Source organism: Oncorhynchus keta, chromosome 34, assembly GCF_023373465.1.
Source record: "Oncorhynchus keta strain PuntledgeMale-10-30-2019 chromosome 34, Oket_V2, whole genome shotgun sequence".
Lineage (NCBI taxonomy): Eukaryota > Metazoa > Chordata > Actinopteri > Salmoniformes > Salmonidae > Oncorhynchus > Oncorhynchus keta.
The window spans coordinates 56582048-56605641 of record NC_068454.1 but is presented as its reverse complement, the minus strand read 5'-3'; the positions used below and the strand labels follow the sequence as shown (position 1 = coordinate 56605641).

The 23594-nt window shown below is 43.2% G+C and overlaps 1 protein-coding gene across 1 annotated transcript; it reads left to right on the top strand.

Moving 5' to 3' along the window:
• The first annotated feature begins 1001 nt into the window (after nt 1-1001).
• On the top strand, nt 1002-16198 carry LOC118367343 (ribonuclease ZC3H12A). The gene is made up of 6 exons (XM_035750701.2): nt 1002-1318; nt 4582-5049; nt 6669-6808; nt 10355-10589; nt 12611-12717; nt 13026-16198. The coding sequence occupies exons 2-6, from the start codon at nt 4655-4657 to the stop codon at nt 14138-14140; spliced, it is 1992 nt and encodes a 663-aa protein (XP_035606594.1). The 5' UTR covers nt 1002-1318; nt 4582-4654; the 3' UTR covers nt 14141-16198.
• The last annotated feature ends 7396 nt before the right edge of the window (nt 16199-23594 follow it).

Genomic DNA, 23594 nt, shown 5'->3' with positions numbered 1-23594 from the left:
AACCGGCCGTGACCGGGAGGCCCATGGGGCAGCACACAATTGGCCCAGCATCGTTCGGGTTAGGGGAGAGTTTGGCCTGCAGGGATGTTCTTGTCCCATCAGTTCTAGTGACTCCTGTGGCGGGCTGGGTGCAATGCACTTCTGTGGCATTAGTTTTGTGTCATTTTGTGGTATTAAAGATTATGCTAATGTATTCCAGTCATGGCAAGTAAAAGTGTTGTAGAATTGCATGAAATGTGTTTCTAAAACTTTACATTTTTCTCAGATCCTGCTAAAGAATGTCCCTCTAGCTGGGGCTGAGCTCTGGATGTGAGCGAAGAAAGAAGAAGAAAAGCAGAACCGTCTTTTTTGTGAACATTTTTGTGAACATTTTTGTGAACATTTTTGTGAACAGCCTAATTTCCGACTATCCAATCTACTCATCACTTTAGCAATAGTAGGCTATTTTATATTAGTCTGCAAATGCGGTGATAGATCCATGCAATGCTTTATCATAAAAGGTACATATTTTTGTGAAAAAATATTGTTTCCCCCAAACTTGAAACCCACATGCCACCTAATTCACATACCCAAAACACACACACTATGGCTTTGGCTTGAACAAGGTAGGCCTAAGAGTGCAGTGTGAGACAATCAACCCAGCATGAGACAATGTAAAGCGTGACATCTAGTGGGAAAATCTGTTCTGTACCATAGAGTATATCAATAGTGAACTAGAGCCTACATTTTACAAGGGCAGATACTTAATCACTGTAAATACATTTACACTGTAGGTTAAGCCTAGATCATCACTGTAGCCTATTGTTCATGTCTAGAATCTTCTAAAGTTTTCTTGGAGAGCAATTCCAGTCAGACAATGAAATAGGCCTGTGAAAAAAATATATTTTCTAGCTTTCTTTTTCAAATATATTTTTTTATTCCGATTTTATGGAGGCAGCACCCTCAGCACCCCTACTTACTGCTGCTAAACCTACAGGTACAACATGTCCATAATTTTGATTTAGAAATCAGACTTTACCTTAACAGGGCAGGGTTAGTTTCAGTTTCAGTTTCAGAAATTCAAGAATTAAATTTGACTTCTAGGACTAGGAAAATGTAGCTCTACAAGGAGCGTAGGCTATAATTTGAAGGCGACTTGGGAGGACTTTAATATTTTGGGCCCGTGGCCGCACAGGAATAAAGGAAGGACACTTTTGAGTACGAGCGAGGGAGGTGCTGCGTTTGCGAAGTCATAGCCATAGCGTAAATCAGAAATGCTAAACGTATGGTCGAGGTAAAAATGGATCACCACGAAGAGGAACACGAATTGAAAGTTAAGGTAAATTCTAAACACCATTGTCAGCGTTGTGTATTTGTACAAATATCATGATCTACTCTTATTATTTTCACTCTAACGTCACATGAATCTGATTTACGTGTCACCTGTCCTTGTCTGCACACGGCGCCAGGCTCTCCTTCTGTACCAAGGAATACCTTAATCCATTGTCGGCCTTTGTAATGTAGTTTTTAGTATATGCTATTTTATTATTTACATGGGTAAATACTTAATATTGGCTTGGGATTAATCTAGTTCTTTGATTCGTCCAGGTTGCTTCAGGCTATGGTAATGTTGAATAACATTTGGGAAGTTTACCAGTTTAATTGTGTGGTTTCTGTGATACATTGCAATAATCTAAAACCCGTTTGCAATTGCTGTAGACCTGTGACACTTTAGCCTAATGTGAATACAATGATATGAGGCCTGCAACGTAATACAAATGTAATGCAGTACAGTCACTATGTCAAGTTGTCAACTGAATAATTTGCATATTACTCTGACATAATACAGTATGTCAGCCAAACTACACTGAACAAAAATATAAAGTGTTGGTCCCATGTTTTATGAGCTGAAATGAAAGATCCCAGAAATGTTCCATATGCACTAAAATCTTATTTCTCTCAAATGTTGTGCACACATTTGTTTTCATCCCTGTTAGTGGGTGGCAGATCGCCTAGAGGTTAAGAGTGTTGGGTTTTGGTTGCTGGTTCGAATCCCTGAGCCGACTAGGTGAAAAATCAATTGACGTGCCCTTGAGCAGGACACTTAACCAAAATAACATGTGTAAATCATTCAAATCAAATCAAATGTATTTATATAGCCCTTCGTACATCAGCTGATATATCAAAGTGCTGTACAGAAACCCAGCCTAAAACCCCAAACAGCAAGCAATGTAGGTGTAGAAGAACGGTGGCTAGGAAAAACTCCCTAGAAAGGCCAAAACCTAGGAAGAAACCTAGAGAGGAACCAGGCTATGTGGGGTGGCCAGTCCTCTTCTGGCTGTGCCGGGTGGAGATTATAACACTCCAGGGCATATGTCAAAATTAGTGAGCATCTCTCCTTTACCAGGATATTGCTAAACCACCTGACAGGTGTGGCATATCAAGAAGCAGATTAAGCAGCATGAGCATTACACAGGTGTACCTTGTGTTGGGGACAATAAAAGGCTACTCTAAAATGTGCAACACAATGCCACAGATGTCTCATGTTTTGAGGCAATGTACAATTGGCATGGTGACTGCAGGAATGTCCACCAGAGCTGAACTGAATGTTCATTTCTCTACTATAAGCGACCTCCAATGTCGTTTTAGAGAATTTGGCAGTACTTCCACCAGGCCTCACAACCACAGACCACGTGTAACCATGCCAGCCAAGGATCTCCACATCCGGTTTCACCTGCAGGATCATCTGAGACCAGCCACCCGGACAGCTGATGAAACTGGGTTTACACCACCATGGAAATTCAACTGTCAGAAATCACCTCAGGGAAGCTTATCTGCATGCTCGTCATCCTCAACAGGGTCTTGATCTGACTGCAGTTCAGCTTCGCAACCGACTTCAGTGGGCAAATGCACACTGGAGAAGTGTGCTCTTCACGGATGAATCCCGGTTTCAACTGTACCGGGCAGATGGCAGATGTATGGGAGAGCGGTTTGCTGATGTCAAAGTTGTGAACAGACTGCCCCATGGTGCCGGTGGGGTTATGGCATGGGCAGGCATAAGCTGTGGACAACAAGCACGATTGCATTTTATTGATGGCAATTTGAATGCACAGATATGCAGTGATGAGATGCTGAGGCCCATTGTCGAGCCATTCATCCGCCGCCATCACCTCATGTTTCAGCATGATAATGTTGCAAAGATCTGTACACAATTCCTGGAAGTTGAAATTGTCCCAGTTCTTCCATGGCCTGCATATTCACCAGACATGTCGCCCATTGAGCATGTTTGGAATGCTCTTAATTGACGTGTACAACTGCGTGCTCTAGTTACCGCCAATTTCCAGCAACTTCTCACAGCCATTGAAGAGGAGTGGAACAACATTCCACAGGCCACAATCAACAGCCTGATCAACTCTATCCGAAGGAGATGTCACACGGCACGAGGCGAATGGTGGTCACACCAGATACTGATTGGTTTTCGGATCCACGCCCTTACCTTTTTGTTGTTGTTGGTATTTGTGACCAACAGATGCACATCTGTATTCCCAGTCTTGTGAAATCCATAGATTACAGCCTAATGAATTTATTTAGATTGACTGATTTCCTAATGTGAACTGTAACTCAGTAAAATATCAGAAATGGTTGCATTTTATACAGTGCTGTGAAAAACAGTGCTGTGAAAAACAGTGCTGTGAAAAACAGTGCTGTGAAAAACAGTGCTGTGAAAAAGTATTTGCCCCCTTTCTGATTTTCTCTATTTTTGCATATTTTTTATGATGAATGTTATCAGATCTTCAAGCAAAACCTAATATTAGATAAAGGGACCCTGAGTTTACAAATAACAACAAAAAAAGTTTACTTATTAGATTTTTTTTAATTAACAAAGTTATGCAACACCCAATTCCACTTTGTGAATAAGTAATTTCTCACTTACATTCAATTACCGGTTGTGCCACCTTTAGCTGCAATGACTGCAACCAAATGCTTCCTGTAGTTGTTGATCAGTCTCTCACATCGCTGTGGAGGAATTTTGGCCCACTCTTGCGTGCAGAACTGCTTTAACTCAGCAACATTTGGGTTTTTAAACATGAACTGTTCGTTTCAAGTCCTGCCATCTCAATTGGGATTAGGTCTGGATTTTGACTAGGCCATTCCAAAACTAATTTTGGGGGCTTTTAAGCTATTTTTTCATGTAGTGTGTTTTGGATCATTATCTTGCTTCATGACCCAGCTGCGCTTCAGCTTACAGACGGATGGCCTGACATTCTCCTGTAGAATTCTCTGATACATAGCAGAATTCCTTTTTCCTTCTATTAAGGCAAGTCGTCTAGGTCCTTAGGTAGCAAAACATCCCCAAACCATCACACTACCACCACCATGCTTGACCGTTGGTATGAGGTTCTTACAGTGGGATGCAGTGTTTGATTTTCGCCAGACATAATGGGAGAACTGCTATCCAAAAAGTTGACTCAGGTTTGCCAAAAAGCACCTGGATGTTCATCAAGAAGAATGTTTTTTGGACTATTTACTATTTGTTCAGTACATTTGCATAACATTGTCTTGAATTTAACTGAAGTCTCTCTCTCTCTCTGTTCAATCCAGGCAACAGTATCAACATGAAAAATAGGTCATAACCCTCCCATGCTGTACAAGAAAGCCCAGACAGTAATAGAGCATGGACCAGGCCTTTCCCAGCCTCCAGACCCCAGCCACTAGTCCATTTGAACCCAACACAGGAGAGCTCCAGCTCAGGGTGGACTTCTTCAGAAAGTTGGGCTACTCCCCCATGGAAGTTCGGTCTGCCCTGCTTAAGCTAGGCCTGAGTACAGACACCAACTCTGTACTGGGAGAGCTGGTCCGCAGTGGAGCCAGCACTAGTACTTCTAACTCAACCATCCCTGAGAGTGGTGATGATACTACTGGCCCCACAAGCCACACAGGCTCCAGCATGGCCTCCTCTAGGAACTATGGCCCCAAGAGAGACAGACCAGTCCCATTACTGGAAGACAGGCGGGACACAGACAGTGAACTGAAACCTATCGTTATTGACGGCAGCAATGTGGCCATGAGGTGAGCGAGTCTAGAAGTGATTTTTCTTTTTATGTTTGTAAGTGCTATTGAAGTGTTTCAATGAGTTCAGCTGTGTTGGTACACACGTGTATGTCATGTTCATGGCAGTCCTGTCCTGTAAGGGTTAACGTGCTATTGTGGTTGAGAAATTAGATGAAGCAGATGTATTGTATTATGTTCTCCTCGTGTGGTTTGTTATACATCGCAATGATAATGACAGCCAGCTATGTGAAGAATACCTGTAAAACTACAGGTGTACAACTCCTCCTTATCAGCTGTTGAACTATGACCCTTCAACACGAGAACCACATGCTCTTCTCATACACCTTCGTGCAATTTTGTCAGCTGGGTTTGAAGAGGCAGTTAGCCATGCCTGTGCATGCCTTTGCTAAGGTTAATGCTGTACTATATGCAAATCTCAGACGCAAGTCTCCGCCTCGCACTGGCTCCCAGTGTTCATATTGAACAGGCCAGACAACATTGTCACTCAAGTCTTATTATGTCTTCTTGGTTCAAGTATTTGCATATATGACCATTTTTAACTGCCTGCTCCTTATTACATGAATGGACGGACTCAAGCCAACATTCGTTTAGATCTTCTTAATTCCAGTTTGATTACTTGGCTATTTGAGTATACAGCGTATGTTTGGACTCGCTTCAATTCATAAACCAATAAGGAAACACAATCCACGTGTATGTTCAAAGGAATGTCAGATTCACATGTGGTGACAGGTAGCCTAGCAGTTAAAGCCATTGGGCCAGTGAGCGAAAGATCGCTGGTTCAAATCTGACTGGGTGAGAAAGTCTGTTGACGTACCCTTGAGCAAGGCACGTGATCCTAAGACTTTTACATTTAATTCCACTCGTGCCGTGCTTATTTAGCTTTTTGTGACCCACAGAAACGACAGAAGAGCACAACATATGTCAAATCCTAAAGAGTTGCTGCAAGGAGTCTCAACGGAGCTCAGTGCTTATTATTGGATATATTAGGATGCAGAATCTGACTTTTTGGATATAATGTTAATGATATGTTAGAGAAAGACCCGACTGAATGATTTAGAACATAAATAATCATATTTGCCTTGGTTAAATGCCATCACCAAAGCTCCTTTTCACCCACTCACCCTACCATGTGATGATTTTACGTTTTGCCGAAGATATATAACTTTTCTTTTACCTGGTGTTTTATATTTATTGTCCAATAAAGTTCAAAGGTCTCTCTGCAAGTGTTATTTAGCTCTGCTGTACGTAAAATAGGACCTTTATGTACAGTATAGCTGTCATTCTGTCATATGTTATTATCTTATAACAGATATGTTACATTAATGATGTCATGCTACTTTACTCCTCAGAAAGAGTACTTTTGTATTATTTTTTTAACTGTGCAAACCTTGTCATTCGCTTGCATTGCCACTGTGAAGTGAATGCATTGTAGACAGACGAGAAATGATTTGGTCAAATTAGCTTTGCTCTACCTATTTCTTTTATCAATGAAACAGAGATCGACATAAAACTGCACCTTCACCTCTCTGCCCTCTTCACTAGAAATGTTTGTTGATTCATCGAAAGTAATGACTTATTTATTTATCCCATTTCCTGCTCTCTTGTCTCCCTTCCAGTCATGGTAACAAACAAGTGTTCTCCTGTAGGGGAATTGAGTTGGCAGTGATCTATTTCCTGGATAGAGGTCACTCAACGGTCATTGTGTTTGTGCCCTCATGGCGCAAGGAGCAGCCCAGGCCTGATGTCCCCATCACAGGTGAGATTCACAAATAGTGCATTCAGATTTATAGTGCATCCACATTGTGTTACGTTACAGCCTTATTCTAAAATTAATTAAATACAAAAAAGTGAATCAATTTTTTGCAAATGTATTCAAAATAAAAAACAGATACCTTATTTACATAAGTATTCATGCCCTTTGCTATGAGACTCAAAATTGAGCTCAGGAGCATCCTGTTTCCATTGATAAACATTGAGATGTTTCTACAAGTGGATTGGAGTCCACTTGTGGTAAATTCAATTGATTGGACATGATTTTGAAAGGCACACACCTGTCTATATAAGGTCTCACAGTTGACAGTGCATGTCAGAGCAAAAACCAAGCCATGAGTTCAAAGGAATTGTGTGCAGAACTCTGAGACAGGATTGTGTTGAGGCACAAAACTGGGGAAGGGTACCAACAAATATCTGCAGCATTGAAGGTCTCCAATAACACAGTGGCCTCCATCATTCTTAAATGGAAGAAGTTTAGAACCACCAAGACTCTTCCTAGAGCTGGCCACCCGACCAAACTGAGCAATCGGGGGTGAAGGGCCTTGTTCAGGGATGTAACCAAGAGCCCAATGTTCATCTCTGACAGAGTTCCTCTATGAAGATGGGAGAAACTTTCAGAAGCACAACCATCTCTGCAGCACTCCACCAATCAGGCCTTTATGGTAGAGTGGCCAGACTGAAGCCACTCCTCAGTAAAAGGCCTATGACAGCCCGTTTGGAGTTTGCCAAAAGGCACCCAAAGGACTCTCAAACCATGAGAAACAAGATTCTCTGATCTGATGAAACTAAGGTTGAACGCTTTGGCCTGAATGCCAAGCATCACTTCTGGAGGAAACCTGGCACCATCCCTACGGTGAGCCATAGTGGTGGCAGTATCATGCTGTGGGGATGTTTTTCAGTGGCAGGGACTGGGAAACAAGTACAGAGAGATCCTTGATGAAAACCTGCTGCAGAGCGTTCAGGACCTCAGACTGGGGCAAAGTTTCACCTTCCAACAGGACAACTACCCTAAGCACACATCCAAGACAACGCAGAAGTGGCTTCGGGACAGGTCTCTGTCCTTGAGTGGCCCAGCCAGAGCCGGGACTTTAACTTGATCAAACATCTCTGGAGAGACCTGAAAATTGCTGTGCAGCGACACTCCCCATCCAACCTGACAGAGCTTGAGAGAATCTGCAGAGAGGAATGGGAGAAACTCCCCAAATACAGGTGTGTCAAGCTTGTAGCGTCGTACCCAAGAAGACTCAAGGCTGTAATCACTGCCAAAGGTGCTTCAACAAAGTACTGAGTAAAGAGCCTGAATACTTATTTACATTTCTTTGTCATTATGTTGTATTGTGTGTTGATTGATGAGGTGGGGAAAAAAACATTTAATCCGTTTTAGAATAAGGCTGTAATGTAAAAAATGTGGAAAAAGTCAAGGGGCCTGAATACTTTCCGAATGCACTGTAGTTCGAATTAGATTAGTCTCTCTTTCTGAATATTAATACTTATTTAATACCAGGCGATTTTGAACACACAAACTAAGCTCATGTACAATATTGAACAATGCTTTTTAGTCTAGGACTATGGAAATACATTTTGTGAGGTCAGCAATACGTAAAAATACTAGACACAGAAAATCAACACACTACAATAAAGTGCAGTATTCGTTGTGACTGTTGCTTTAAAATAATGCAATACATTCCCTTATCTCATTGGTATGCATGGGTTTAGTAAGTACACTCACTGCACCTACAGTATGTTTCCAGTCATGTGATGTGTCTGTAATATGAGACTGAGGCAAAAGGCACTGGAAAACTCCACCAGAGGGTATTGCTGGACAAATGTTGAAATACTGAAATCCAGAACCTCTGCCTGACGTCATACTCTAGGCTTTCTGGAAAAAAATATATAAATAAATTGTCCCAATTGTGATTGCTTCAACCCACATGTTGTCGAACACAGACTCTTGTCCATGTACCTGAAGGCTATCAGTTATCAGTTGTTAGGTGTTTGTGTTAACCTAGCGAATCCACGAACAAAGCCAGTGTGCAGTAGGGCGGACCACTATTTGAAGCTGATGCATCATCACCTAGTACCCGCTGCTTGCATGGTTCAGTGGCGTTGTCTGAGGTGGAGCAAGCCAGCCAAAAGTGATGTTTTCAAACCCAGTAACCAGGAAGTAAAAATAACCCTGACAGTCAGTCCTACCTGGGAGTTGGGAAATCCCCAACCAGGAAGTGCAACTGTTTTTCTCACACACCCAGGTTACTGTCTGTGTCTTTAACTGTTTCCAATCAAGCATTGCGTTAAGTTTTAAGTGTCAAGTAATTGTTGTTACCTGAACTATCAAAGCATTTGTGACACAGACAGTTGACATTTGTGAGTGCTTTTCAGGCTTTAGTCTAAAAATCTCAAGAAAATTGTTCAATATGGAGCCCTATGTCTCACACTTAAGTCAGGGTGGATATACAAGTGTATCATTAGGAGTGCTGTTCTAAGACAAAAATACAGTATTTTTTAGGTCAAATTGGATAAGATGACATGGACAGGGGGGACCAGATCCTCGATCACTACTCCTACTTTGAGACACCATATGAATATTTGTATTTATTTTTATTTCACCTTTATTTAACCAGACAGGCTAGCAGCAGTGTGAACAGACAGCAACACAGAGTTACACATGGAGTAAACAATAAACAAGTCAATAACACAGTAGGGAAAAAAAGGCATGAGGAGGTAGGCGAATAATTACAATTTAGCAGATATGCAATTACAATTTAGCAGATATAGCAGATATGGCACCAGTTCTTTCCAAAGTTGGATTACTGAACATTGTTGCCTTTAGCTTGTCCATTTTGTTTATAAATGACAATTTCCATTGTCCATTTTCACACTGTGTGTATACCGGTCCATTTATTCAAAGTTCATTTTGAATGTATTTGTCAATGCTTGAATTTAGTCTGCAGGGAGGTTTCCATGTTATATGATACTGGGGATGTAGGTTGTGAAGTTTGAACAGCTTATGTAATAATTAGCCAGTCATGTAATATTTGTTTTAAATGATTGATGGTTTTGTGCTCTGTATGTTTTGTATCAGGGATTCTTTTCCCCCACAGTTGATTTCTTTTGAGTGTCCCCTGTTTGATTTGTGACACTATACCATATTTGACCGAAGCAATGTTATGGAACACTTTATTATCATAGTGTCACCTGGCTTGTTTATCATGCAAAGGTATAGAATACATTGCTTTTGTTTTGAAATATTCGTCATGTTAATGTGTACTAAGACAACATTAACCGTTAAGGCAGGGGAATATTTTGTGTCAAACAGAATTCCAATATGATGAAAGACCAAACATAAAGCGAACCATCTCTGCCTCTTTCATCACCAACAACAGCTGTCCATGTAATCTTATTGATTATTATCTATCTGGGAAAACTGATCCTAGATCAGCACTCCTACTCTGAGAAGCTTTATGGATACAGGCCCGAGACCGGGCCAGAATAAAACACTTGGTGAAACATCTGCACATTTTATTTCCAGACCAACACATTCTAATGGAGCTAGAGAAGAAGAAGATAGTCGTCTTCACTCCCTCGAGACGCGTCGGTGGTAAACGGGTGGTCTGCTACGACGACCGTTTTATTGTGAAGCATGCCTACGAGTCGGACGGCGTGATCGTGTCCAACGACACCTATAGGGACCTGCAGGGAGAGCGTCCGGAGTGGAAGCGTTGTATCGAGGAGAGGCTGCTTATGTACTCTTTCGTCAATGACAAGTGAGTACTGGGGGAGGGTTGACAGTGGCAGGCATGAATTAAGGGGAGAAGATACAATGGTGAAGAAGCCAGTGGGGCCAGGAATTCTATCCCCCCCCTGGGCAGGGGGACCATACATGTGGTATGGGGGGTTTCAGCGGGTAACATCTGTCAGAAATGCTGATTTTTGGACAGAAACATGAAATGTATAAACAGGTTTTTAACTTAAAAAAAGGATTATTCATGGATTGATGTCAAGGGTAGATAAGTAGAACTATTTGAGTCATGCACATAATGCTCTAGTCAGGATTCAGCCTAGAAATAGCGAGCAACTTAGTTCCGAAAAGCAGATTTGACCTTTAGAGCAGATACTGTAGTAGTGTAATACACTGTAAGGTCATGGTCACCAACTGGTCAATCTCCAAGGCATTCCTAGACGATCGCCAAACATTTCCCTGCGTGCCAGGTAGGTGAATTGTTCCATTTGAAAACTTCCCGGCGGGCCCGGAGGGTAAATCAAGTGCACTATAGGCCTACCGCTGGCCAATCGGATGGCTCAGATTACCATTAAGTAGTAATGTAGCAGGCATAAAAGAAAGCTACAGCAAAGTTGAGATTTTGAGATTTCAGAACTTTTAAAACCATGATTCCACAAATACAGCGACCAAGCTGGTGTTTTTGAGTGTGTGTCTGTTTAAGTTCTTGCTCAGCACTGTCAACACTTTTTATTCAACACTTTTATTATCCATAAAATGCACGTTCATCCTACTTCCACTCGCGCTACAACCCGCACTAAAGCTGTAATGAATGAGTAGGAAGGTATATCGATGGGCTTGCGTGGTTATTATTAGCTGCTTGGGTCTTTTTTAATATAGAGGAATATTTCACTTTCTCTGTTCATAGGAGTAGCAACAAGTATTTGTCTAGAGGCAAAAATAATGTTGTGCGACTCGAGTTTTGCCATCCGCTGGAAGGCAGTGTCTCTTTTTGGTCTACTGAGGAAAGGGAAAGCGTAGGGACGTTAAGAGGCAAACCTTCAGTCTGCTGCTCTCTCCCTCTACTGAGACTGACCATCAGATACAGGCACCATCAGCCCAGTAAAATACATGATTATTTAAATGTAGCTCACTCAGCTGTGCCTCCACAAGTAATACAACAACTGATCTATTACCGGTGTGATTGTATAGCCTACCTAAAAATCTATTAAAATGGTGCGAACAATACATTTGCAGGAAATTCAAGCAAAGCTGTCACGGTTTTCTAATGGTGAAGGAGAGTCGGACCAAACTGCAGCGCGTATATTGTGATCCATGTTTATTTACACAACGTAACACGAATCCAAAACACAAACTCTACAAAACAATAAACGTAGTGAAAACCGAAACAGCCTTAACTGGTGCAAACTAACACAGACTAAGGACATCAAGACACTCAGGACAATCACCCACAATACAACCAAAGAATATGGCTGCCTAAATATGGCTCCCAATCAGAGACAACGATAAACACCTGCCTCTGATTGAGAACCACTTCAGACAGCCATAGACTCTCCTAGAACACCCCACTAAGCTACAATCCCACTAAGCTACACACCACATACAAAAACCCATGTCACACCCTGGCCTGACCAAATACATAAAGAAAAACACAAAATACTTCGACCAGGGCGTGACAAAAGCCAATATGCGGTGACAATGTATTGGGCCTATAGCCTACTGCATCAACCTAATTGTTACAGTACTGTTTTTAATATGTTAATTTTGCATAGGCTTTTTTTAATGTAATCTTCAACAACAACAAAATCTGTACGGTAGATCTCAGCTTGCATTTTGATTCAAAGTGATCTTAACTCAAAGGTTGGTGACCACTCCTGTATGGTTAGAGGATGATTAATGAGACATGTATTCATGTCATTATTTCAGATAGAAAAAGCAAACATTCCCTCTGAAAGCACCACGTCTTATTGTTCTTATAGATTAGATCCTCTATCACTTCTCTGCCTGTGTGGTTTTCTGATCAATATTACCCATTTCCCGGCCCAGATTCATGCCCCCAGATGACCCGCTTGGTCGTCATGGTCCCAGTCTGGAGAACTTCCTTCGGAAGAAGCCTCTGCTGCCAGAACACAAGCGCCAACTCTGTCCTTATGGTAAGATATCAACCATAGAGATATGTGTGTGAGGTACCATAGGGTTCTAATTTGATTGTCTGAACACTGAAGCTTATTTTAAAAACCTATCTTGTTGAATCAAAGTACTAAGCTAGGATCAGGTCTCCATTAGGCATAACTGATTTTATATCAGCACTTCTAATCTGAGACTCGTTGTGAAGAATCCAGATAATTTCTCCTGTAGAATTGTAGAGTCAAAGTAAAATAATACTGTTATTTTAGATTTAGGTAGTAATAGTGTAATAACTGTCATGTTTAGTAACTGTCATTTATGTGCTCTATTTCAGGTAAAAAGTGCACCTACGGCGTGAAGTGTAAGTTCTACCACCCTGAGCGCACTCACCAATCCCACTCCTCGTTGGCTGACGAGCTCAGGGAGAAGGCAAGGCTTTCCTCGGAAAAAGAGGACCGGAATCCCATTATGTCACACCTGTGGGGCCCCCAGGCCGACCCGGGATCCTTTCCCTCCTACTCTCTGGAGAATGACCTGGAGCACAGGTTGACATTAGAGCACCGCGGTTCCCTGAGGGAGGGTCCCAAGAGCCAGGTAACTGAGAACATGTTGCTATACTGGGATAGGCCACGCTCCAGTAGGAATCAGCAGGCCCGCAGCCCCACAGCAGTAGGCCAAGGACAGATGGACTGGCCCAGTATGCTCTCCCCCTCCACTACTACTGATCTCCCCTATGCCAGCATCTCCCATGAGTGCCTGGACTCTGGTTTTGGCTCCTATGAGAGCCAGAGCCAGTACTCGGATGTGTCCCAAGGCCACAGCAAGGCCTTCAGGCCCAGGCAGCAGCAGGGCTTCCCCTCTGGTTCCAGACATCCAGGCATACATCCAGAGAGGCTGGCCCAGGACAGCCCCCAGCCCTGCAGGTGTTTCCATTTGGCTCCCTCCTCAGGTCCCCAGCAGCAGCACCACAGCAACCCACACCTCGATTCCCACTCCCAATCCCAGCTGAGGTATGACACCTACTCGCCTCCTCTGTTCCCACCCAACATGCACCACTACAGCCTCCCCTGCAACTTCCAGCAAGACGGGGTGGGGGCACACCATTTCCACCCCCATCAGCACCCCCAGAAGTACTGGTCAGACCCCTTCCATGGCGGGGTCCCCCAGGTTAGGGCATCCTGTAGCCTCCCCCCCGGCCCCCACCCTACCCCGCATGGAGCCCCCCACTCATGCTCCTCTTACAGGAATCAGCAGGAACACGACTCCTGGGCCCAGCCACCTCCACCTTCTGCCTTTGACACAGAGAGAGAGGAGCTCCGTAAGAAACTGCAGGCCATTTTCAACCCCCACCAGGTGGATACGGTCATGGAGATGTTCCCTCACCTGATGGACGCCCAGAAGCTGGCTGCAGAGATCCTCAACCTCAAATCTCAGAGAGGTGCCTTCTGATGCCTCTAAGCATCTTGTCTAAGGGGTTGATTCAGGGTTGAGATAAGCTTGCACAACTCTTAACTTCCACGTAAATCATTCATTGATGTCAATGGGGCGGCAGCGTAGCCTAGTGGTTAGTGTTGGACTAGTAACCGGAAGGTTGCGAGTTCAAACCCCCGAGCTGACAAGGTACAAATCTGTCGTTCTGCCCCTGAACAGGCAGTTCCCAGGCCGTCATTGAAAATAAGAATGTGTTCTTAACTGACTTGCCTGGTTAAATAAAGGTAAAATTAAAAATTAAAAATACTTGGGTGAAAATGTGCCTTGAAAATGTTCTCTTGCTCTTTTCCTTTAATTTACTCTAACGGTTTGAACTGTTTTGAATGTGAAAGGGCAACATTTTGTTGTTGTCCTTCCTTCGCGATCATGTGCTTGCGTTGCATAGCTTATGTGAAATCCATGACAGGTAGTGTGTTCACAGTTTGGGAGAAGTGTGGAGAATCGGCATGAATCCCCTGTCGTGTTTAACTGGATTATTTGAGATTTTGACTTATTGAAGTTGTATACATTTATAACAGTGTAGTCAAATCTTGCCTTTAGACTCAGTACCACGTCAAAAGTGAATCTAGAGCATTTGACTGTTGATGCATATTGTATCATCATTTGGGATATACAGTATGTGATCTCTCGTTTGTCCGAAATTCAGCTCTCATGCAATAAGAAATAATTGTCTAAAATAATGTCCTTGTCTAAAATGTCACCTTTTTACTGTTTTTTTTATATTGTGGTTCTGATGGCCATAATGTATTTCCTGTCTCATAGACAAATATTCGGTTTTCCATCTCTTTATGCAGTGTGGAATGCAATGGTATACCTTTTTCCGTGTATAAAGCTACGCCCAAAGAGCCCCAACCACTATGCAGTATCCTTTTAACCAAGGGTATATGTGGAAGAAGCTGCCAAAGAACTGAATGAATGTTTTAGAAGCACTTTGTCATTGATCCAAATGTTCTAATTCCCTCATAGACCAGAATGTGACTTTTTCAGCAAGATTGATGTATAAAAATATGTGTACTGTAATATGGCTTGTGAGGGTCTCTTGTATCACCAAAGACTGGGTAAATCCAATAGATATTTTAAAGTAACTGTCCAGTGTTTCCCGATTTCTATGAAATATGACCTATAATTAATTACAATACAGTATGAGTGAAATGGTTTTCCTTCCAAAATGTTTTAAGTAGGTTAAAAAGCAGCTTTTCTGTGTTGGAATGGTGTGGGCGTACCCCAACAGAATGGTGTGGGCGTACCCCAACAGAAGGGTGTGGGCGTACCCCAACAGAAGGGTGTGAGCGTATATCGTTTTTTTAAATTTTTTATATTCATGCGAATAGACTGCTGATTGGCTATCTCAAGCTCCTCAGGAGGATGACAACATCCTCTGAGGAAATATTTTATAAAATGCTTGCTGTTTGTTTGAGTTTAAGGGTATTTTTTTAATGGTTTCTCCAATTTATGCTTTGGCCACATACGAGTATAATATGAGTCATCAACATTATTTGGGTATGAGTTAACAGAATATTAACTTTTTTTAAAGTGAGATTCCCACTGGACAATTACTTTAACAATATTTCTATATTAGTTGTTGGCTATCCACTTTATAGATTTTTAAGTGCCTAAACATGTCAAATGTATAATTCAATTATCATGGACATTTTGAGTAGAGTTCTTGGTCTAAACAAATTGTTAAATTTTTTATTTTTTATTTTAAACTGTTTATTTTACAGCACGGTAAGTAATAGCTAGGTATTTAAAGTCAGAATGTTGTTATTATTATGAAGCTGGTGGTACCAAGAGATAGCATATCAGGTTATTAGTGTTAATGCAGTCATAACTACATGGTACTTTAAATAATTAACAGGTAACACTAGGCATTTTATTTCAATGTAAATATTATATATTTTTTAGAGTAGGCCACTTTTTCTTCAGACTACAAATAGGTACTATACCAAATAGTTCAATTTGTTGCCAAGTACTTTCCAGTACCTAGTACTTATCTGTAATAAAGGGTTACTCACTCATTTTCTATTCATTTATATAGCACTTAACCACTGCCTTTAAATGTTGGGAAATCATGTTACACTAAAAGGAGAGGTTTGAAATATACCTGTCTATATTTTCTAATGTCATGTCTCTGTATTGTCTCAAGCTACTGCACTATGATACGGCACGTCTATTGTTTCAGTGAGTGTAGACAGTCATATGCTCCATGATGAGGATCTGATGATGACCATAGCTCAGGGCTCTCCAACCCTGTTCCTGGAAAGCCACCCTCGTGTAGGTTTTAGCGAGATTAAGTTCTTGCCACAAGGTCAACAGAAACCACATACCAATTTCGTTCGTGTCAACTTTCCCGGATATTCCATTATCGCTAGACAACACTAGCTAATATCTGTCTAGCAGCTGGCTACGGCATGTTTGCTAGCTAGCTTGCTCTTTGAAGATGTTTCCATCCAAAATGTTAGCAAAGCGACACTATCTTAACTCCTCCTCCACATTTCCTGGATCGGTTGAACAGTGCAGAAGAGAACCTCTCCAAACAGGTTTTTTCTTCTCGTCAGGACCCAAATGTGGGGTGTCCCGCTCAGGTGTTTTACGCCTGCTACGATAGGTTAGCTAAATACCATTTAAATATGCGATGTCATGTAGATACTTTAGACATGTTGTGAGATGTGATGGCATGTCCCTGTCATTCTGTAAATATACATTAGGCTCACAGTGTAACAAAGAATCTTCATTTAATTGAATGTCATACAGAGTTACCTTTTAAGTGTAATTCCACCATTTTATTAACCTCATGTTCATTATGGTGCTGAAGAGGAGGGTCAAATGTGGTGTGAGACCTAGATTCAATCAGATCAAGCCGGTGATAGCCGACACCCACATAGCTTATATTTTGACTGTGTCGGAGGTGTAACTGCATTGGAGCTGTCAAATCAGTGAGCAGCTGCTCTTGATCATTGTCAGGAAGCTACACCAGAATGAGAAAGTGTAGGCTAAATAGACATTAATGACGCTCAAATATAAAATCATTCAACGAAATAATGAGCATTTCTATCAGGTGTAGATTACATATCACATTCCAGTGTTCAAACTTGTAAACAAGGCTGCATAGGATGTCTCTTATTTTATTTTGGATTCTGACGGGGTACTGTAGTTGAACTCATTAAGTTATTTGCTTCAATAATCACTGGGTATATATCATTAATATATAAATCCAAAAATGGATGTAGCAAAATTGCGCCTTTTAAGGCTTAGACTCATGCCAGATTTGATGAAGCTAGTTACTGAATATGCCAAGTTAACATGTATCATGCTCATGCTCTTCCGCACATCGGCCTCCTCACTCTCTATCCCATACACACATCCTATATTCTTTGAAAATCCAGCATAGGTTTTCAAATCTGATCTTTGTGCGGCTATGATTCACATTGCAAGCTTTAGCAAAACACTGAAACTGAATTCCAGACAGTTTTCTCTGATTTTTTAAAGCCGGTGACATGCAGCCTCAGAGCTCAAGCCTCAACTCCCAAGCCTACGGGTTTCCCTTTGCCCTGTATTTTAAGGAATGCTATTGTAGGTTCTTGAAAACCTCTGACTAATATTCCCCTGTCAGATCTGCACAGGTATGTGCCTGTAGTGCACATACCTGAGTTCACTGAGTTATAGAGATACCAAGATGGGGGGCTGCCTTGCCCTAAGTGACACAAGGCTACTTGCCCTGAGACATGACTGTAGACCTTATTGAAGTCAGCCATGTCTCAGCTGCTTTATTGTCAGACTGTGAAGGCTTTGTAGAAACAAACAGATGCGATATTTCTGACGACATGTATAGAATGTGAACTAAAAAAAATGGGGACCTGTGGCTCACTTCCTGTAGCGCAACATGCCAGGATTGTGGGTTCGATTCCCGCATCCATGTGAAAATGTATGCAAGCACAACTGTAAGTCCCTTTTGGATAAAAGTGTCTGTTAAATGGCATATACTATATTATCTCAATGTTATGTGTGTTATTGTCCTTCTACAAATATTTAGGAGGCTTATTCTAATGCTTATCCTATAATTATTAACTAAATCACCGTTTAGCACATTATTGCGCACATGTTACATATCATGAAATATATTGTGGCAAAAAACAACAGTAGCATACAATAGTTAAATAAAACTTGATTAAAAGAAACATGAAAGACTAATGTATTTATCTTTTAATACAGTCATCTCATTTTAAGCATCGGTGTAATCTTCGCTTGTTAGTAACGATTGCACAGAAATTAGAAACGTAATTGTAGGAATCACATTCGTTTTGAAGTTATCGGCAGTCACAGAAAGACAGATAGACATCTGGATGTTGTGTTTAGCGTAGATCTGTGAATACAGTGACGCAGAAGGGCAAAAAAAGCCTCTAAAGACGCACAGCCGTTCTAAGTGTGGTCTGGGGCAATCATTAAATAACAAACGTTTTTAAGAGCAGCTTAAGAAACAATGGTTCTGGGAAACCGGTCGTAGATTTAACGAAGCTCATAAGAAGGTTCTAAAGATGAATTTAGCCATAAGATACTCGTGGGAAACCGGGCCAAGGTACGGTGTGACTCATAAAGATAGTTCATAAATAGTTGCACAACCTAGTTACAGGAAATGAGGATAACTATTTTTCATAAAGATGCTCTGCTTGAGGAAATGGGTAGAATTGATTTCGCAATGATCAACCGATCAGCCAAATACAACCCAAGGTCTTTAGTACACACTTTGCACATTTTGAAATATACAGTATATATATATATATACCCTTATTTTACGAGATTCTCGTTTACAGCAACAACCCGGGGAAGAGTTGCAGGGAAGAAGGGTTGAATTAAATTAAGCTGGGATTGAATAGATGGTGCATGATGCATAGCATACCACATAACTTAGTTCTGAGACACGTCTTTATAGTACTGCACCTGTTGTTCCATGTGTAAACACTTCATGCGAACTCTGGCGATCCCTATTATCAAACATTTGTACAATGCCCAGATCAATAATCAATCATCCAGTATTAACAACAGCTTGATGAAACTCATCTTGGTCATTACATAAGTCCTTTCATTGACATCTGCGTTAGTGATGGATAAAGGGATAGTTCACAAAAATAAACAAAAACTTCAACAACAAAAAGTAAACTATCCCTTTAATGCTTGGATAGTTCCAGAATTGATGTATGTTATTACACCTCATGAATGTGAGTTTTTATTTTGGAGTCCTTATTAGAAATGCTAATCACATGATCCAGCAGTTTTGACAGTATCATAAATCATGATTTTTTTTTTATATATTCGTGTAAATATCTCATTGTAAGGCATTCTTTACTAGATGCTGTTCTTCCACTAACCTCATTGCAACTCCCTCCAAGTCTCCGACCACTACCTTGTATCCTTTTCCCTCTCGCTCTCATCCAACACTTCCCACACTGCCCCTACTCGGATGGTATCGCGCCGTCCCAACCTTCGCTCTCTCCCCCGCTACTCTCTCCTCTTCCATCCTATCATCTCTTCCCTCTGCTCAAACCTTCTCCAACCTATCTCCTGATTCTGCCTCCTCAACCCTCCTTTCCTCCCTTTCTGCATCCTTTGACTCTCTATGTCCCCTATCTTCCAGGCCGGCTCGGTCCTCCCCTCCCGCTCCGTGGCTCGACGACTCATTGCGAGCTCACAGAACAGGGCTCCGGGCAGCCGAGCGGAAATGGAGGAAAACTCGCCTCCTGCGGACCTGGCATCCTTTCGCTCCCTCCTCTCTACATTTTCCTCCTCTGTCTCTGCTGCTAAAGCCACTTTCTACCACTCTAAATTCCAAGCATCTGCCTCTAACCCTAGGAAGCTCTTTGCCACCTTCTCCTCCCTCCTGAATCCTCCTCCCCCTCCCCCTCCTCCCTCTCTGCAGATGACTTCGTCAACCATTTTGAAAAGAAGGTCGACGACATCCGATCCTCGTTTGCTAAGTCAAACGACACCGCTGGTTCTGCTCACACTGCCCTACCCTGTGCTCTGACCTCTTTCTCCCCTCTCTCCAGATGAAATCTCGCGTCTTGTGACGGCCAGCCGCCCAACAACCTGCCCGCTCGACCCTATCCCCTCCTCTCTTCTCCAGACCATTTCCGGAGACCTCCCTTACCTCACCTCGCTCATCAACTCATCCCTAACCGCTGGCTACGTCCCTTCCGTCTTCAAGAGAGCGAGAGTTGCACCCCTTCTGAAAAAACCTACACTCGATCCCTCCGATGTCAACAACTACAGACCAGTATCCCTTCTTTCTTTTCTCTCCAAAACTCTTGAACGTGCCGTCCTTGGCCAGCTCTCCCGCTATCTCTCTCAGAATGACCTTCTTGATCCAAATCAGTCAGGTTTCAAGACTAGTCATTCAACTGAGACTGCTCTTCTCTGTATCACAGAGGCGCTCCGCACTGCTAAAGCTAACTCTCTCTCCTCTGCTCTCATCCTTCTAGACCTATCGGCTGCCTTCGATACTGTGAACCATCAGATCCTCCTCTCCACCCTCTCCGAGTTGGGCATCTCCGGCGCGGCCCACGCTTGGATTGCGTCCTACATTTACATTTACATTTAAGTCATTTAGCAGACGCTCTTATCCAGAGCGACTTACAAATTGGTGCATACACCTTATGACATCCAGTGGAACAGCCACTTGCATCTAAATCTTTTGGGGGGAGAAGGGGGTGAGAAGGATTACTTACCCTTACTTACCCTATCCTAGGTATTCCTTGAAGAGGTGGGGTTTCAGGTGTCTCCGGAAGGTGGTGATTGACTCCGCTGTCCTGGCGTCGTGAGGGAGTTTGTTCCACCATTGGGGGCCAGAGCAGCGAACAGTTTTGACTGGGCTGAGCGGGAACTGTACTTCCTCAGTGGTAGGGAGGCGAGCAGGCCAGAGGTGGATGAACGCAGTGCCCTTGTTTGGGTGTAGGGCCTGATCAGAGCCTGGAGGTACTGAGGTGCCGTTCCCTCACAGCTCCGTAGGCAAGCACCATGGTCTTGTAGCGGATGCGAGCTTCAACTGGAAGCCAGTGGAGAGAGCGGAGGAGCGGGGTGACGTGAGAAACTTGGGAAGGTTGAACACCAGACGGGCTGCGGCGTTCTGGATGAGTTGTAGGGTTTAATGGCACAGGCAGGGAGCCCAGCCAACAGCGAGTTGCAGTAATCAAGACGGGAGATGACAAGTGCCTGGATTAGGACCTGCGCCGCTTCCTGTGTGAGCAGGGTCGTACTCTGCGGATGTTGTAGAGCATGAACCTACAGGAACGGGACACCGCCTTGATGTTAGTTGAGAACGTCAGGGTGTTGTCCAGGATCACGCCAAGGTTCTTAGCGCTCTGGGAGGAGGACACAATGGAGTTGTCAACCGTGATGGCGAGATCATGGAACGGGCAGTCCTTCCCGGGAGGAAGAGGAGCTCCGTCTTGCTGAGGTTCAGCTTGAGGTGGTGATCCGTCATCCACACTGATATGTCTGCCAGACATGCAGAGATGCGATTCGCCACCTGGTCATCAGAAGGGGAAAGGAGAAGATTAATTGTGTGTCGTCTGCATAGCAATGATAGGAGAGACCATGTGAGGTTATGACAGAGCCAAGTGACTTGGTGTATAGCGAGAATAAGAGAGGGCCTAGAACAGACCTGTCCTACCTGACAGGTCGCTCCTACCAGGTGGCGTGGCGAGAATCTGTCTCCTCACCACGCGCTCTCAACACTGGTGTCCCCCAGGGCTCTGTTCTAGGCCCTCTCCTATTCTCGCTATACACCAAGTCACTTGGCTCTGTCATAACCTCACATGGTCTCTCCTATCATTGCTATGCAGACGACACACAATTAATCTTCTCCTTTCCCCCTTCTGATGACCAGGTGGCGAATCGCATCTCTGCATGTCTGGCAGACATATCAGTGTGGATGACGGATCACCACCTCAAGCTGAACCTCGGCAAGACGGAGCTGCTCTTCCTCCCGGGAAGGACTGCCCGTTCCATGATCTCGCCATCACGGTTGACAACTCCATTGTGTCCTCCTCCCAGAGCGCTAAGAACCTTGGCGTGATCCTGGACAACACCCTGTCGTTCTCAACTAACATCAAGGCGGTGGCCCGTTCCTGTAGGTTCATGCTCTACAACATCCGCAGAGTACGATCCTGCCTCACACAGGAAGCGGCGCAGGTCCTAATCCAGGCACTTGTCATCTCCCGTCTGGATTACTGCAACTCGCTGTTGGCTGGGCTCCCTGCCTGTGCCATTAAACACCTACAACTCATCCAGAACGCCGCAGCCCGTCTGGTGTTCAACCTTCCCAAGTTCTCTCACGTCACCCCGCTCCTCCGCTCTCTCCACTGGCTTCCAGTTGAAGCTCGCATCCGCTACAAGACCATGGTGCTTGCCTACGGAGCTGTGAGGGGAACGGCACCTCAGTACCTCCAGGCTCTGATCAGGCCCTACACCCAAACAAGGGCACTGCGTTCATCCACCTCTGGCCTGCTCGCCTCCCTACCACTGAGGAAGTACAGTTCCCGCTCAGCCCAGTCAAAACTGTTCGCTGCTCTGGCTCCCCAATGGTGGAACACACTCCCTCACGACGCCAGGACAGCGGAGTCAATCACCACCTTCCGGAGACACCTGAAACCCCACCTCTTTAAGGAATACCTAGGATAGGATAAAGTAATCCTTCTCCCCCCTTAAAATATTTAGATGCACTATTGTAAAGTGGCTGTTCCACTGGATGTCATAAGGTGAATGCACCAATTTGTAAGTCGCTCTGGATAAGAGCGTCTGCTAAATGACTTAAATGTAATGTAAATGCATTCACAGGTCAACTGATATCATTTAACAGCATAATATTAGATAAGGGGAACCTGAGTTTACAAATAACTAAATGTATACTTATTTTATTTATTTAATTAACAAAGTTATGCAACACCTAATTCCTCTGTTTGAAAAAGGAATTACCCCCTTACACTCAATAACTGGTTGTGCCGCCGTAAGCTGCAATGATCAGTCTCTCACATCGCTGTTGAAAAATGTTGGACCACTCTTCCATGCAGAACTGTCTCCTTCTATTAAGGCAAGTCGTAATGGTCCTAAGGCAGCAAAGCATCCCCAAACCATCACACTACCACCACCATGCTTGACCGTTATTATGAGGTTCTTACTGTGGAATGCAGTGTTTGGTTTTCGCCAGACATAATGGGACCCATCTTGTCCAAAAAGTTGTCTCAAGTTTGTCTGGAAGCACCTGGATGATCATCAATACTCTTGGAAGAATGTTCTATGGACAGAAGAGTCAAAAGTATATATATATATATTTATAATGATGACATGGGTCCCGTTATGTCTGGCAAAAACCAAGCACTGCATTCCACAGGAAGAACCTCATACCAACGGTCAAGCA